The sequence below is a fragment of the Halyomorpha halys genome, unplaced genomic scaffold (assembly GCF_000696795.3).
Source record: "Halyomorpha halys isolate HHAL.00 unplaced genomic scaffold, Hhal_1.1 Scaffold106.1, whole genome shotgun sequence".
Taxonomy (NCBI): domain Eukaryota; kingdom Metazoa; phylum Arthropoda; class Insecta; order Hemiptera; family Pentatomidae; genus Halyomorpha; species Halyomorpha halys.
In genome coordinates this window covers 436543-454845 of record NW_027111449.1, presented here as the reverse complement: position 1 = coordinate 454845, position 18303 = coordinate 436543, and the positions used below count along the sequence as shown (strand labels likewise).

Sequence of the window (18303 nt, the reverse complement as noted above, 5' to 3'; positions counted from 1 at the left end):
AAAAGGTTGTTGGAAGAATACTCTCTAAATGCGTAAACAAGACTAACTTTTATTTTTTTTTTCTTATCCTACTGAAAAAGATTTAAATTAGTAATTGATACGTTCATATAGTGAGGCATGCTATAAGTACAGCTGGGTATGAAGGATACCTTGGATTGCCTTTTGGCATTATAAGGTTAGGTGAAGGGTCCATTGAAGGTTGTAAACATAGTTGGCTTATGCCAGTGGATTATTGGGACAGGGAGGGGCCGTTCCGCTGGTGGAAGACTGGCTTTTATTGAGTTCAGAACCTCTATATATACATGTTTGATCAGCTAATCAATTTAATCACCTCATGGCCTTTTGTCAGCTAACATATAAATTATTAAAATAAAATTAATGGAATTTTATATAGTTTTAACTTAATTCTCATATCTTAGGTATGACTTAGGTTCAAATGAGAAGCTTTAATATTAAATAAATATGAGAATTTTTATTTTTAATTATATATAATAAATACTCTTATCTCAGGATGGGTTTTGAGGCAATTAGAAACAGACAATTTACTAATAATAACACTTAAACTTAATTAATATCTCTTTTACGAATGTATTTAAATTTAGGTATAACAAAACTAACCAATTTCATAGAATCTTTTGATGATTTTCTCAACAAACTAACACTGACCCTGAGGAACCATAATGAGTTGATCTGGACATCTAGACTGATTTGTCACTATACTTGAACCTGAGTGAGTCTGGGAGTATGATAATACCAAATTAATCCTGAAGACCATTGTGCATGGCTAAAGAAAGATCTTGGTCTGTACTGGGAACCAAAAAGAAAAAAAAATACATATTCGTTGTAAAATGGTTTTCTTGAGTATATGAAATAGATTGTGATTCTGTTGAATTGATTTAATGTTTAATAATCAGTTATTAATGTAATAATTGATCAGTTCCAGTGTGAACTTGATTAAAAAATTATAACATTTTGATTTTCATATTTCAGTTCTATGATGGTAGGCTATTATATTTGTTCTTATCATTTTCATTAACGATGTGAAAAGAAAGGTTTTGTATTGTTTTAGATACAGCAGGTATGAGAAGAATCGTGAGGCTTCTAAAGAAGGGCACACCTCTAGAGAACAGAATGGTCAAGAGTCTCTGATTGATTTGAATGAGGAAGCATCAGGGCCTCTTCCAGAGGTCACTTCACAGATGTCTAATTTAGGTGAAAAAAGTCAATGCAGTGACAGTAAGGTTACTTCTGAAAATTTAAAAACAAGCAAAAAACTTATGATTTTTATTTAAAGGTTTTGGCATAAAACAGGTTTTAATTGAACTGTACACACTATATTTCAGCATTACTAATATATTTATCTTGGTCTTTGCTTTGCTTACGAATAGTAAAGTCTAAGTTAAACACATGATGGAAAAAAAAGGTTTTGGGCAACCTTTCCCCTAGATATATATAATATATATTATATATTCTCTTAAATATATCCCCTAGATATGGATATATTTCCTAGAGCTTTGTGTTATTTATAAAAATTATATACAGACTAAAATATAATTAAATGATGTTTTTTTATTTTTAACTTAAGACGGGCAGAACAGATTTATCAAAATTCTCCCTGTTAATGCCTATAAGATAATAATTAATTAATGTATTTTCACTATTGTGCAAGTAATTATTGATGGTTTTTAGGTCTGGGGGGACAACTTGCTAACTTAAACACTGTATCGGCTCAATCTGGCTCACATAAAGCTGATAAAGAAGATGAATTTGACACCTTTGCTCAATCAAGGAAGCTTGAGTCATCCAAAGACAGGTAACATTCATGCTAATCAGGCCTATTATTCATGATAAAACATTCTTATTTATGATATTACTTATAATTTTTTTAAAGATATCGTGATGTTAATATTTTTACTGAGTTTATATGATTATTTAGTGATATGTTCCTGAATTTTTACCTGGCAAGAACTATTAAATCTATTTAGGTTTTGTGCATCAGCTCTATAGAAGAAAAGAACAAATTGAAATTAGAATATATGTTACATTTCAGGAGCATTCTATCGAAAGTTGATATATCCAATTATGGAAAAATATTATAGGGGCATCATGTGTAGATAAGTTAAATTTTTGTAGGAAATGTTGATTTTAACACCTATTTGAATGGAGAAAACTTAAATTATGAAATAAACTACCTAACTTTTGGATATATAATTTTATTTGTTAAAAACATCTTGGTTCATAATGTATTAATGTTTGATGAAATGTACCTCATTTGTGTTTTAATTAAAAATACAACTTCAGAAAATATAATTGTTTATTGAATTATCAATATACAATATTTTTTTTAGAAGTAAATTTATTTTGTGGGAGGATTTAATCGAAAACAATAATTTGCACAATGACAAGTCACAAAAGTTATCATAAAAAATATCATTACTTGTAAATAACAATAGTAATAATAATAGCCCTATCAAGCCCAAAGGTTTGATGTTTCCATCAATGTCTTTCTACACACATTTGTCCAATGACTCTTGTCCTAACCTAAATCCATTAGATCAGCCTTAGGACATTTATCATTTTATTTATACCACTATGTATTTATGTACTATGTGCCACTATGTATGCACTTATCTTTTTAATAACTGCTTATTACCTTTTCATTACTAATTTGTTTTTCTAATTAATTTATGATTCTATTTGTATTAGTAATTTTTTGTTATGCAAACTTTGCATGTCCATCGTATTTGACGTTATGCTATCAATACTTATTTTTTCCTCTTGTTAACACTTGTGACAATTTTTAAAATATAATAATTTTTAATTTACAATCTAAAATGATTAATTCAGGTAAATATTTTTCCTTTCTTAATTTCATTTTTTTGTCTAGTTTTATCTTTTATATAATCTAAGTTGGCATGTCAAATGCCTTAATATTATCTGGACATTTGTAGTGGCAGCTCATACGAATCGAATCGGAAACCTGACCAGATCAGTGGAAGCCTTGCTGCCGCAGCTGAGGCCCGTGCTGCTCAGGGGACACCTTCGGTAATTCTTATTTATCTTTTCATCCTTTTATATTAATTTTATTTATCATTTTTAAATTCTGTATGTATTAATATCAATTTATCATTTATATAATTATACTTATTTATTTTATGTATTGTTTTTATTGGGTGATGATGCCCTGTGATGTCCGCAGGAAGTTCTAATGGTAAGCTGTACAAGGACTTTAGAAAGCAGTTGCTCATGCTTTGCATGCTTTTGTTTCGTTTAATTAACAGCTAACAGAAATGAAATGTCCCTTCAATTGTCAATTTTCTAGAGATGGGCTGGACGTCATGCTTAATAAATTATCTCCATGCATTTTGTTTTTTATTATTTTACGTTATTAATCAACCATGATTGTTTTCCCTCTTTGATATTTTTCGCGCTTAATTTGAGTTCTCCCTTATAAGTTGTTGATGGGTTTAGTTTAGATATAGAATAAACAAAGAGGGAAATGAAAATTTTAAATTATTTACTAATGGATTTATAAAATATAATTTTATATATATATTTTTTTATTTTGACCACCCCAAGTTCTCTAGCAATATTTGATAATGTTGATTTATTGGCTAATCATTTCACTAAAATGGGTTTATTTACTTATAAGCATTAGATTAAATATGCTGATTAGGATATCTATCAAGTAAAGTTTTGAATTATTTCAGACTTTCAATAACAAAGTGCTCATGGTTATAAAAAATAAAATGGTTTCAATAACATTTTAATATTCTTTCTGTTGGTCCTAAGTGATATTGCTAAGTTAAATTTATCATTACCTGTTAGTATTTGTGTTACAATTTATGAATATGTCTTTCAAAATCACTTTTTTTCCTGTAGGATATTTTTTATTTTTATATTTTTCACATTTGTTTTTGAATAAATGAGCTTTTATATAGTTCAAATAATTTAACTAATTATAAAATATACTAAAGTCGGTAGGAATCAAATTATTTTAGGTTGGTAAATGCTTGGCTAGAGTCTGTTACTTTGCATGATGGACAGCTAGCTGTGTTTTTCATTTTATAAGTGTTAATAAATTATAGCCTGAAGGAAAGTTGCATGGGTACCCATAGTTTTAGTTTAAAAGTAACTGTAATCTTCAGCATACTTTATTAAAAGGATAAAATTACATCAATACAATTATTAAATAATTTGTATTTATTAAAAGTTTAATCTAATTTTATTACTTTGTTTGAATGTTGAAAAAAATAAGCCAAAACTCCATACTTTTATTTTAATACAAATTTAAATCTTGCATAACAACTTATATCTTAAGTTTCCTTTCAAGTTTTGTCCTACAAAAATTTGTGTTGTTCATGAATTGAAACAATTTTTAATATTTTTTTTTTGGTAAAATTCACTAATTTTCAACTGAGTTTTGTAAATATTTTTTTAAAAATTATTTTTATATTCCTGTTTCATAACATAATTGATAATGACCTTACTAATTTTATTTAAATTTAATTTAAAGTTTTAAGTTCAAATTGTTAAAACAATTTCTTTCTGGTATTATTAGCGTCTTATTTCAAATATGAATGTTACCAAATTTTTTATTTTTATTAAATTTTTCTCTTATTGAATCTGACCTTGGGAAAAAAATTAAGCTTTTATTTCTGGGAAACATGTTACAAAATGTACACACGGGAGGAAGAGTAAACATGTGAAAAATAGTTTGTTTTAATCATGAGTATTAAACGAAAATTGATGCAGTTCTTCATAAGAAAACAATGAAACCACATAAAGTACTTAGTTTTTAAATTTTACATTATTGAAGATAACAACTTATCGGTGCATACCTCTGAAGGAAAAGGGAAAATTTTACCATAAAATTAGGCCTCCCCTAACAAACAAATCTTCACTAAAATATTGTCTCAAGAAGAATCAAAAAGATCCAACCTGTCATCTGTATGTACCTTGAGGATGAAGAAAAGGCTGAGCACTTTCTGAATTTGAAGCTCTTGCTTACAGACTGCAGAAAAACAAGAAATAATTAAATCTGAAGACATTACTATATTTATTTCCTATGAATCAATATGCTTCATATGAAGTATATGATTCCTAAGAGATGTTTTGAAGAACAGAGGTGTAGCTAAAGAAAAAAAAAACTTCACATAGATCGAGCTGAGAAAGGAATTTCCATTGCTCAATGTAATAATAATGATAAGAAGTTAAAGAAGTGAGGGTATATTTCTCCATAATTTGGTTTGCAGGACTGTAATTTATGCTATTTTTTCTAAACTTAATTATCATCGAAGGATAGTGGAAAGAGTAATAATTTGTAAAATAGGAAATAAAAACCTTTGAACTATATATATTACATGTTATACAATAATAATAAATAATAATCACAAAGGCTTTATCAACCTTAATGTTGATGTTGATGCTCATACCACCAATCACTGTCTATATACATTCGTTCAGTGATTCCCATCCAAAACCAAATCTACCAGAATAGTCTTGGCGCAATTCTCCCACCTATACCTCGGTCTACCCTTTGTACATTTACCCATCGGTTCAGTGTTTCTTAACATTTCACAGATCCATTCGTTGCTAAGCTCTACGACGTTATATACCCATCTTATTTGCCACAATGCTATAACATGAATTATGTTTACCAGGTGCTGTTACCTCAATTTGGCATTGTGTGGCCTTCTAAATTCTCTGGTTAACTCATCCTTTCTGAATATTTTAGGCAATAATTTATTTTTGAAAACCTCAAGGCACTGTTCTTCTCTTAGTGTAGGAGGCCACATTTCAAATCCGTAAAGAATTGTAGTAAGGATAATAATTTTGTAAATTCTAGCTTTTACGTTTCTGGACAGAAGGCATGAACTAAGTAATTTCAAAATTGTAAAATGACAAGCATTTCCAGCCTTTAACCTCACTTTTATTTTCTTATCAATTTGGTTTTTTCTAGTTACCGTAGATGATAATTACTTAATCCTCTCTACCAGTTCAATTGTATTTCTACACAATCGCTGCTGTTTCTACTGCTAACCATATATTTTGTTTTATCTGTATTTATTTCAAGACCTAATTCCTTACTAGATTTTATCAATGGATTTGTATTTAGTTTTATAATTTCCTCCTCACCCAATAATATCATATCGTGAGTATATACAAGCACGTGTATTTTACCACCTAAAATTAAACCCTTTTTGGTATGCATCATATTTTTAATTAATAATAGGAAGTGATATGTACTAAGTTTCTATAATTAATTTTAATAATTTATTTTTAAGTATATGTTGGGAACTTGAAATTGATTATTTTATGTTATTTTTTATGACTCATCTCTAGACAACAGTTAAGACATTTTGTGTAATATAATACTTTTTAGCCGAGCGATAATACACTATCATTTTAAATCAGCTCATCATCAGATTCCTCCAGTAACATGATAACATTTCATTATATAACAAAACTCATTTTCTTGTATAGCACAATTGAGTTTATGAAAAGTGACTAACAATGTTAATCCTGATGAACTAAAAACATATATTTCTGGTGACAGCTTAAGCGAGCCTGTGACCTCCCACCTCATCATACCTCTCTTCTAAAAATGATAGTTGAAATTTACAATTAAATAGATTGAAAATAATCTGATACCATCCTTTGATATTCTATTCTTGGTAACACAATAATTAAAATATGCTGTAGTGTCTGAATCATAAACAATGAGAACCTTCCTTTTAACAGTTTAGTTCTAGCATCCAAATTAACCTTTAATTTATTTTTAAATGTATTATTATAAATATTGGTTTCATTTTATTTTATTTTTTTTTTTAAGTTCAGTTATTATTTGAAACAGTTCATCTCAATAAGCATCTTTTATAGACCTGAAGACATGAAAAGTTGAGCATGAATTGTATATACTGAAGAGCATGAAATGTTATGATATTTGCATTTAGGTACATGAAGCAATTTTTTTTTAATACATATATAAATGGCGACCCATCTATTAATCAGAGGCTTCCCTGAAAGGTTCTGCCTATTCTGTGTAGCAGCCATCCAATTTATTTTATTTAGTAATTTAGATGCATCTGTGTGGGCACTTCCAAGTCATCTGTGCTTGGGTCTCCCCATTCTTCTTGCCCAATAAAGGACCTTCATAGCAGGATTTCACTGTTCACTTCAGGATTTCACTTCAGTTTATTCAGGATTTCACTGTCGTGTCTTGCCCATCTCAGTCTTCTTACCTTCACATACCTTTCGATTTTTGTCCCTTTAGAGTAGAGGGGTCATGAATTTCCAAAATTTTTCTTCTTCACCAGGTATTGTCTTCGTTGATGATGCCACAGATTCTTTTCAATATTTCCTATATATTCTTCTCCTTCAATAGGATAAAAGGGAATGTTCTAATAGATAAGTATTTTCTATTGACAAATTCATAGCTTCATAGGTTCATAGCTTAACATATCTCTGGTAATAAAAATTGTGAAATGATTATAATAATAATTATCCTCAGGAATGGATTTATAAAAATTATAATTTTTTTCCTTGGAGGATTTTTCTTTTAAAAATATAGCTCAATTTGATTTTTAATTAGAAAGAGCCAATTTATTAATTGACAATTTTTATAAATCATTTTTGTTAGATGTTTAAAAAAAAATAAATGCTGCTATTAAAAAAAATAAATTAAAATGAATATATCTGGATTTTCTTTTTAGGAAATTTGATAAATTTATGGAGATGAATATTTCAATTTCTTTAATTATTTTTTTTCAGCTTTTATCATTAAAAATTTTCAATTTAATTTATAATTATATTTATCTGGCACATAAATTAAAAGTGGATTGAAAACATTATTTTTTTATTTGCAGTACTATCAGTCATGGTGTAACATTTTTTTTCTATGGAAATTATCTATCATTTATTGATTCTAAATGCCTTCAATTCACAACAGTTCATTATTTACATTATTAAAGCTGAACTTAAAAAGTTCCTGTGTTGAATCAACAATTTTTTTAATCAGAACTTGAATATGATCCACTTTCATGTCATGAATATGCACACAGCTAGATCTAGTTAATTCAACTGAAAACTACTTCAAAATCACCTGTTACTGTTAAGAGTCATTACGTTTCAGTTTTATACAGTTTAAATCATAATAATATTTTACATTATGGGATTCAAGTTAGTGCTTGTAATAATTTTTACAGTCTTTTCTCATATCCTTTTATATTTGTCCTGTTTATTACAGATGCATAAGGAGAGTGACTTTGACGAGATGGCTGCTTGGCTGGAAGGGGTGAGTTGAATATAGTAATATTTCGTACATTGTAAATTTATTATATGACTATTAAAACATAATTACCCACATATTTTGAACCATGTTTATGTTTTTTAACAAGTAAGGTCATGTATTATGATTATTAAATTTCATAACCAAAAATACTCTGTAGTAAAGAAGGAAATACTAATAATATTAACCTTGTCCCTTCCAAGTAGAAGTACTTATATTGTTAACATTAGAGTTTATTATTGGAAATGTATTGACATTAGACAGCAAGCTATATCACAGTTTTTCTTGTGAATACAACTATATTTAGGGTTTCCTAAACTTTTTTTGTTGCATAAACATGATGTTTCAAGGCACAAAATTGTACAGTAGTAGAACTACCTATTTGATAGTAGTTTTGCGAGTTAAGAACTTTTTGGAATATTGGTTATGAGTTCTGCTCTTTTTAAGTATTAACCGTTTAAGGTTAATAAATAAAGGCACCAGCCGCATGTCCTTGAGCAATGAAAGCCTTCACCTCCTCTCCCCCTCCAAGTGCTCTGGCTCCATATAATTTAAGAAATCTAAACTATATAAATTCTTATATTATAACAGAGTTCTAGGTTTATCTATATAGGGGCAGTTTACTTTGAACTTTATTATGCAAAAATGAACCATTAAAATTTTCTTATGAAAAAAATAATTTTTATTTATACTGGTTCATTAAAATAAAAATAAATAAATAAAACTATTAAAAAAAAAAGAAGAAGAAGAAGAAGAAGGATCTATTATGTTTAGATAAAATATTGATGAAAACCTACTGCAAATTAACCTCGCACTTACAATGCACCAGGGTTAAGTGTAGTAAGGACACTCTGGAAAAATGTTATTAGCTGTAAGTATACTTGGTATACTTTTTTAAAAAGTATTTTTAGTTTTTTATTTATTATAAATGAGTGTGTAGTCTTCTAAAATGAGTTAACAACTCGCTACTCTTCCCTGTGGTTGCTGTGATGTGCCTTGGGCTTCACTGCTGTTTTTATAGTTTCCAGTTTACTCGATGTGGTCTGATTTCATATGAATGGCCTTCTAGATAATATTTTTTTTTATAATGGTCTGCTGAGTTATGAAGACATTGATATCATAATATCTCAGCCTGTAAGTGTGATGATTTGTAACATTGGCTTTGTATAACATGGTGATACATGTTAGATCTCTTGTCCACACATTGCTGCAAAGCTATAGCGTGCTTCAAGTACATTTCCTATTTTCAATTTCTATTAGTTTCATTACTCGAGTTGCCCAAACATGAAAATAAAGCTGTTGGGACAGGTTTTTTGTCTGTCTTGACTTTTTGAATTCTTGAAAGTTTTCTGCTTTTGATTAATTTTGGCTTATTTAATATAACAATCCAATATCGCCTTATATTTATGCCTTATTATATTTATAGTTATATTAAATTGCCTTATATTTGGTTTATCTTTTAACAGGAACCCACTAATTAATGATTTATTATTTATCCATTATAGGCTGGAGAGAAGAGTGTCCTTACCAGTTCTGAATTTGAAAGGTTTCTTGCTGAAAGAGCAATGGCTGCTGAGAAGATTCCGCCTCCTGATCAAGTAAGAGATTCTTTATGTTACATATTGGTACTTATTTTATAATGGCAGATGCAATTATTCTTACCCCTGAATATTATTTAAAAATGCATTAACTCCAGATAAAGGTATAGAAGGTAACATTGGCTTAGCTATTAACAGGAACCCATTAATTAATGATTTATTATTTACCCCCTAAATGCTCAGGCAATCTGCAAGCTGCAAGAAGATATAGATAGCATCCTCATCTGTTTCAAGTTTATTCTTAATTCCCATCCCTACCATCCTCTACTCTACCTCAATCGACAACCTATTCACTTCCACACCTCAGCAATAAACCTTTGAATGATTTTTGATCAGCACATCTCCTGGAATGACCATATTTCCTATATTATCCTAAAATCCATTACTATCCTTAACCAGTTTCAAAGACTCCATGATCCCCAAAGCCGGCCAGCTTCTAGTTTCCTCCCTCATTTTTCCCTGCTTTGATTGTTTGTATTGTTTATGGTGGATTATCACTAGTGAATGACATTTTAAACAAATGTCTGTTTAATGTTATGCTGTAAATTTGAATTAAGTTGACTAAATGACTATATTTAAAAAAGAAATAGATGGACTTAACTAAATGAGAAACATTAGTATATGAATATAGAGAAATCAAAATTCTAAAAAAAATCCTTTATGGTACCTCATTCTGGAATTCTCTACTCACATCCTTCCGTAAAACCCCTTCATTAACCGCCTTTTGGCATAAACTATTTCTTCTACTCCTCAACTATCAATCTTCCTCAAAGCTGTAACAATAAAACATGTTGTATAATATATATGTTGTTTTTTAAAATTTATTTCAATTATGAATTTTCAACAATTTTATTGTTTACTTTATGTTTTGAGTATTTATAAATATCATGTCTGAAACTTCAAAATTTTTGTTTTTATTTTTATATTATTATATTTATGGTGTCATAACTTTCAACTGTTATTCTTAGGGGATTATGTGTCCCAGAATAAAATTTCATTTCACCTAGAATTAATTGTACTAATGCTAAGTTTTGGAGTAATTTCAAATTTTTCTCACTGAAGCTATTGAGGTGTCTTAATGGATTGGTCTTGTAATTTTTTCAACACATTAATATACATCTTTTTAATTGTTGTTCGAGGTTAACAGTTTAAAATAATCACAATTGTTTATTATTTATTTGCCTCTACCCTACAAATTCTTTTGTAGTTTATTTATTTTTTTGAACTCTATAATAGAATATTATAAATTTCAGAAAATCCATAGAACTTTATAGATATTTTACTTCTTTTTTTATTTATTGAGATAAATGTGAATATTTAATTATTGTAAAAACTTAATTATGAATCTATCCCTTACCAAGCCCCATGGGAGAAAAGAGATTCAACATAATTTGTACAAGTCTAAGAGCTATTTTAAACCAATTTCAAATGGAACTAAAAATTTATACCATTTTTATATATTTGTGCCAACGGATGTTTTAAAATTAAATAATTATTTTTTCTTAACGTAGAGAAATGCTGGAGGAAATACGAGCTCGAGAGATGCCGATTTCGATAAGTTCCTGTCAGAAAGGGCAGCTGCCGCTGAGAGGTTACCCAGTGCTAGTAATAGGCAGAAAGGCAAAGACCCACAAGATTCTTCATTATTTTCACTTTAGGAGTAAGTCTTAGTCATATTTTATTAATGTATCTGAACTACTTACTAATTTGTATTATTATTTTTTTAATAGATTAAAAAAAAATCTTCCTCCCTCCTTTTTATATATAAGAAGCTAGTCAGCGTTGCGGTCAAAAGAGAAACAAAAATAGTTTACAACTATTTATTTTCCGACATTTCGTCCCACTTTGCAGGGCTTCATCAGTGCTGTTCAAAGGTTAAGGTTGAACAGAAGGCGACAATCAATCTCCCTCCTTTTTATTTATATATTTTTTTAAAGATAATCCACAACAATGATGATGTTTTCTAATGCATACTTACAATGAATCTCTAATAACATTATTTTCTATAGTAGATAATAACAGCTGATATAATAGTAATAATTAAGATACAAAAAATTATTATAATTTTTATATTTTAAATTAATATAATTTTATAATTATTATATTACAATAATAATAATGATAAAGTAAATTAATCAAATTTGTTAAATATATTCATATATTGATGGCTTACTTCACAGTAGTGCTAAGTAGATTTTCACTAACTTTAGAAAAAATACAATGAAAGGTTTTTCTCTTTTAGAAAAATTACATTTTTTTTTTTTAAATTTTGTTTATAAAACTTGTGATGGAATATGCACATTCTATGTTACTATTATATTTCACATTTTCATAAAAAGTTACAATTGACACGGAAAAGGTTATATTTGACTTTGAAATGCTATATGTCCACCCTCAAATTAAATATGAAATTTAAATAAATAAGGTTATGCTGAACCCCTGAAATATTAAACTCTTTTAATAGACCTTTAACAAAGTTAAGGTTTGTACAAAATTTTTTCATGGGTTAGCTAATTGAATATATTCTCTATTTATATTGTTAGGAAATAAATGAATAGGGTATTTGTAAATAAGTAGTATAAAAGAAAGAATGGCTGTTTTGTTTCTCTGTTTCCATACAAAATTCTGCCTTTTTAATTTTGAATCATATGAAGTTTTCCTGCCCAGTTTTATAATTTTTAAAAGGACCCTTCGAGTTGGTTTAATTTACTTCTAATTGTTTTATAAGATTACTAAATTAATTTGTTTTTTGTTCTGTTCTATTGCAGTTGAGGTATTGGATTCAAATATAATCTACAGTTCTAGTTGGATGGGAGGCCTGCAAACAGTACTTATAACTCCTTGAAATGGTTTGGTGGCCAAATGATTGTCTTATTTACTAATTATTGTCTTTCTGTTGTCGAAACAGGAAATGTTTTCTTGTTTGATTTAGTTTTCTGAAAACTCTTTAAATAATACATGAAATGGTATTTTATAATAGTTGATGTGATCGTTTTTTGGTTTTTTAATATACATTAACTAATTATAATGAGTGATATCAAAGAAATGAATGAATTTTTACACTACTTAGGAATCTCTGAAAAGAGAATATTGTAAATCACCATTTTTATAAAAAAACTAAACAAAAATAATATTTTTTCTTAAGTATTTTTCTTTTTCCTATAACTAGATATTTATTATATTATATTTAATGGACTGATCGCTAGTATAGACTTTGTGAAGTGTATTTTTGACTTATTATGGAGAGATGTTACAGATAAGGTTAACCTCAAGAGCCTAGCCATAAAATTTTAATAATTTTTAGCCTTCATATTTTTCAATGCATGAAAACCGTTATTAGAAGTAAAATGCAACTTTAGATGCTATTAACTGCTTATATAATAAGAACTAATTTATCTTTTATGGATTCCATTAAATGTATATCATTGTAAAAGGTAAATGTTTATAATATTATATGTGACCAAAGTGTTTAGTAGAATATTATGTATGTTTTATTGTACTGCTCGTTGCGAGTGGGACGAACCGATATTATATCACTGTTTTATCTGAACTCTTGAGTTGTGTATCTAATTGTAGACTCTCGATAATTGATTGCTGGTGCAATTGTGCAAATTTTTAAAAATGGTAAAAAATATATACATATATATGTATTATGTAATAATTATTTATGTATGAAATTGATTTCTCATATCATCAGTCTTGTTAATTTTGTGAGGTTTTTTCTTTCATAAATAACCAACTCTAGTCATAGCATTTGTTAGATAATTTAATACTACAGTGTGTAGTAATTTATCTTGGTTAAATAAAAGTACATATATGTGTCTTGTTGACATAAATTCTTGCAAATCACAAATATGTTTACATTGTAATGATTAATTATATGCTAAACTTATTTTTAAAAAATTATATTATATTATTTTATGTCTAACCATCAGTGTACAATGTATATGTAAATTTATTTGAAAATAACAGCAAATTATTGAGAGTCTGTTGTTTATATTTTGTTTAAAATTATCTTCTGTGTTGAGGTAATATTAAGCTGGTTGAATTTTTAAATACTTCCTCTCAAAATTATTAAAACTTATTGCCTGAGGTCTCATTTATATTTAAGTCGGCAATTTATATAGAAATATATAAATTCATTTTTTCAGGAACATATTTTTAATTTGTACATATTAGTATGTACCGATAATATATGTAAAACTAACGAATGTAATCCCTTTTTTTTTTAATCACTTTTGACATGTCTAGACTTTTTTTTTGTTTTACATTCAATTTTATAGTTTCTAGTATTGGATTGCTATAAGTTAAAAATTCAGTGCTGAGGATTCATCCAGTCATTCACTATTTTCAATTTCTTAGTGATGAAAAAGGTTTGTTTTTGTTTTACTTTGGTTGAATATTATTTGTCTGGGACAAGTGAAAGAATTGAATTAAAAGAGTATTGTAGAGGAATATTTAAAATTTTCAAGATTTTGTTACTATCTATGAAGAGGTGTTAAACAAAAAAAAAAAATTAAGATATCAGAGCACATGGCATTAGTTAATTAAACACAAAATAAGCCACATATAATATGTGTATTATATGTATATGCATAAATAAAAATAATTTTTTGGTTATTACACATAATAAAGTTATATTTATCGGTGACACCTTAAAATGTCTTAAAAGTGTCATCACTAGTTTGTGAATTATTTTATGAATTTTTGATTTTCTGTAAAGAAGGATCACCTCCTGATATCCATAATGATTTATATATAATTGTAATACGGTTGTTGTATATTTTGTTTAAATTGTTATATTTTTGAAAGCCTGTTGTGCAGATGATTAAATAAATATATATTGGTGTTAATATCTAAACAAAGTTTATCTGTAAATGTTTCCTAATTTTCCTATCTCGAAAATGAAAAATTATTTATTATATATATACATATATATATATTGAACTGCTTTTTATTTTGAGCTATCTATTTGATGAAACCAAGCTGAATGTGTCTATAACACACTGATTTTATGGTCACTGGATTTCTCTAATACGGACAATGTCTATGAAATTAATAGCGTTTCCATTTATGCTGTCATGTGTTAGATACACAAAAAGGCTCGGTTTCAAATAATTTGGACTCACAAGTGATTTAAAAAAATATATTTCTAACATCTAAAAAAAAAAGAGAAAATTTGTGTTTGAGTAACCACAAACTATAATCACTCCGACTTATTGATCACTGTATTTCAAAAACGACAATGCCTATGAAGCTGAAATTATTAATGGTGGTTCTCCTTGTGCTTTATATGGGGAATGAGACTGGGTTTCAAACAATTCAGATTAAAAAGTGTTTTTTAAAAATAAAAATAATTTCTAGAATATAAAAAGAAAATGAGTTTTTCAATTATTTCAATAACATCTCATCGTAAAGTTGGTCGTATCCATTTCAAATCTTTATAACATTGGGAAATAGTAGTGTCCTGAAGTTTCCAAAGAAATTCAATTAGTTAAGAAATTAATTTCCTCTTAACTCTCTTAATCTAAATGGTTTTCAATTTATCATTACCAAACTAATTCACAACATAGGATTAAAATCGGAATCAAATGTGTCTATTAAATGAAATTTTAACAAGTTCTTATGATGTATATGTCTTCATAAAAGCGTTAGAAGCTTAACTCTCTTAATCCATGTAAGTGGTTAATTTTTCATAACAAACTTAATTTACAACTCACTACTTGAATCACAATTAAATTCATAATTATTTGAAGTTTCTAACTTATCTTACATGACACACTCATAAAAAGGTGAAATTACTGTTCATAGTTTTAAGTCAAACAATAATACATTTTAAATAAGAATATAGAATAAGAATAGCAGGAAAATTTTCATTTTGTAATTCCGGTCAATAAAACTGAAAAAACAATATAAAATGACAATTTAGAATGTTAAAATAATAGTTCAACTAACTGCTTAAAGATAGCAGCACAAATCAAGTACGTAAAAAATAATAGTTTAATTTATCTTACATGACACACCCATAAAAGGGTGAAACTACTTTTCATAGTTTAAGTCAAACAATAATATATTTTAAATAAGAATATTTAATCGTTATTTTACTATTTTATATTTTATCTCAAGTTTATTGAGTTAATAAAAGCATGAAGGAATAAACAATCAATCAAGCATAATAAATTCTGACTAATTTAAAACGCATATGAATAAATATGATTGAAAAATTATACATCGTTTTAATTCCGGTCAATAAAACTAAAAAAACAATATAAAATGACAATTTAGAATGTTAAAATAATAGTTCAACTAACTGCTTAAAGATAGCAGCACAAATCAAGAAACGTAAAAAATAATAGTTACGATTTAAACCGTAAGAGTCCAGCACCATCCAAACAGCTGCTTCTGAAGACCAAATATAGATTGAAAATATTTTTAATAATAGTTCGACTACCTGTTTAAAGATAGCAGCACAAATCAAGAAAGATAGGAGTAGTAGTTTCATTAACCACCGCAAGAGGCCAGCACCATCCAGACAGCCAGTTCTGAAGTCTAGCAGGAAAATTTTTATTTTGTATTAGGATATTAGGAACACGCAGGAGCTCAATTGATCGTATCAGAGTTAAGATTTGTGTTGGAACAAAACTATCAAGTAGTTGTGTTCCAACATAACCGTAACGTCAGACGGACTGTTAAGCTCCTTTGTGTTCCTAATATCCTAATACAAAATGAAAATTTTCCTGCTAACTTCAGAACTGGCTGTCTGGATGGTGCTGGCCTATAATATAAAATAGTAAAATAACGATTAAATATTCTTATTTAAAATATATTATTGTTTGACTTAAACTATGAAAAGTAGTTTCACCCTTTTATGGGTGTGTCATGTAAGATAAATTAAAAACTTCAAATAATTATGAATTTAATTGTGACTCAAGTAGTGAGTTGTAAATTAGGTTTTTTATGAAAAATTAACCATTTACATGGATTAAGAGAGTTAGGCTTTTAATGCTTTTATGAAGACATATGCATCATAAGAACTTGTTGAAATTGAAATTTTATATAATAGACAGATTTCATTCCGATTTTACTGGTGTTGTGAATTAGTTTGGTTATGATAAATTGAAAACCATTTAGATTAAGAGAGTTAATAGGAAATTATATTAGTAAAGGATTAAAAGTTGTATGCATCAGAAGAACATGTTATAAATAATGATGAGCATTTTAGTTGTGAAAATATGATTTCAAAGTGAATAAGAGAATTAGGAAAGAAATTTGATGGTAAAATAATCATTTAAATTATATTATTATTTCAATAATATTATGACAAAATAATTCCTTAATTTTAAAGTCTCAGATGAATATATTTTTGGTATTAGTGGTGGATTGGTGTTTTGTGCCCTCAGTGGATTATTTTTAGGCTACATTTTGAAATGGTTATTTTTAAGGCCTAGGCCTGAAATAATTTTAGGTTCTTGAGCAAATTTATTTTTTGGGTCTGTGATGGATTTGTTTTAGGAAACTAGGGCGAATTCATTTTTGGGGTCTGGGATTGATACAATTTAAATTCTTGGGAAAATATAAAGGAACAATGTTTTCCCACCAATCATCTTAAAATTTGATATGTTGTGACAGTTCACTGTCAAGGTTATACATATGACTGTAACTATCAAACAGTTACACCATGGTAGTGGCCAACACTTTTGGCACAATGACAGAAAGTGTACGATAGTTCACAGACAGTAGAGTTAAACAGCCTGTAAAAGTACAAGGAGTACTTTACATAACTCACGGGAGTAATGTCGGTCATAAACATCAAATATCGACATTTATGAGTTAGAATTAAAAGATATATGAACTGCATCAGAAAAATGTTGCGTATTTATAACCTAAATGGTAAATGTTTACTTTAGGTCATCTAAAAATGCGGCAAACATTTATTACTTGACCAAAGTGTATGTCGATAGCCCAAAGGCCCAATAACTCACGATGCTGGTATCAATCATTAGTAATTGAAACTAAAAAAAATTGTTTAGATGCTGCTGCCTTTTGCTAGTTATTCAAACTATTAAATTTATGAAACTCCTTCTCTCCTAGTACTATAGACAGAATGTTGATCTTGGAATTTTTCTTCTGAAGGCCTCAGAGGGGTGGGCTAAGCATTTTGGCAGGCTGACAATCCATCCACTCTTCTTTCTGGACTCAGCCCTCATGAAGCCCAGCAAAGTGGGGCGCAATGTCAGTTACTAATAAATAGCTTTTTTATCTTGCTATTTTTGACTGCCAACCATCTTCCTACTATTATTTTTTTAATAGTTTTATTTTTTCATTGCTAAATTAGTTTGTGTAATTTTTAATTTTACCAATGTAATAGAAAAGTTGTGTAATACAACTTGAAATATACATGAATTTTCATTTTAA

The 18303-nt window shown here is 28.0% G+C and overlaps 1 protein-coding gene across 3 annotated transcripts in view; it reads left to right on the top strand.

Annotated features, from left to right (window-relative positions):
- The window catches only part of LOC106677661 (TOM1-like protein 2), a 25252-nt gene extending 12380 nt beyond the window's left edge, over positions 1–12872 (top strand). For 2 of the 3 annotated variants that reach the window (XM_067049445.1, XM_014415708.3), the window contains exons 7-13: positions 1070–1236; positions 1690–1813; positions 2952–3045; positions 8249–8296; positions 9796–9888; positions 11400–11548; positions 12657–12872. In XM_067049445.1, the coding sequence (XP_066905546.1) occupies positions 1070–1236; positions 1690–1813; positions 2952–3045; positions 8249–8296; positions 9796–9888; positions 11400–11546 (673 nt within the window). In that variant the 3' untranslated portion in view covers positions 11547–11548; positions 12657–12872. The remainder of the gene's footprint in view (positions 1–1069; positions 1237–1689; positions 1814–2951; positions 3046–8248; positions 8297–9795; positions 9889–11399; positions 11549–12656) is intronic. The other variant, XM_067049444.1, reaches the window with a different exon arrangement.
- The last annotated feature ends 5431 nt before the right edge of the window (positions 12873–18303 follow it).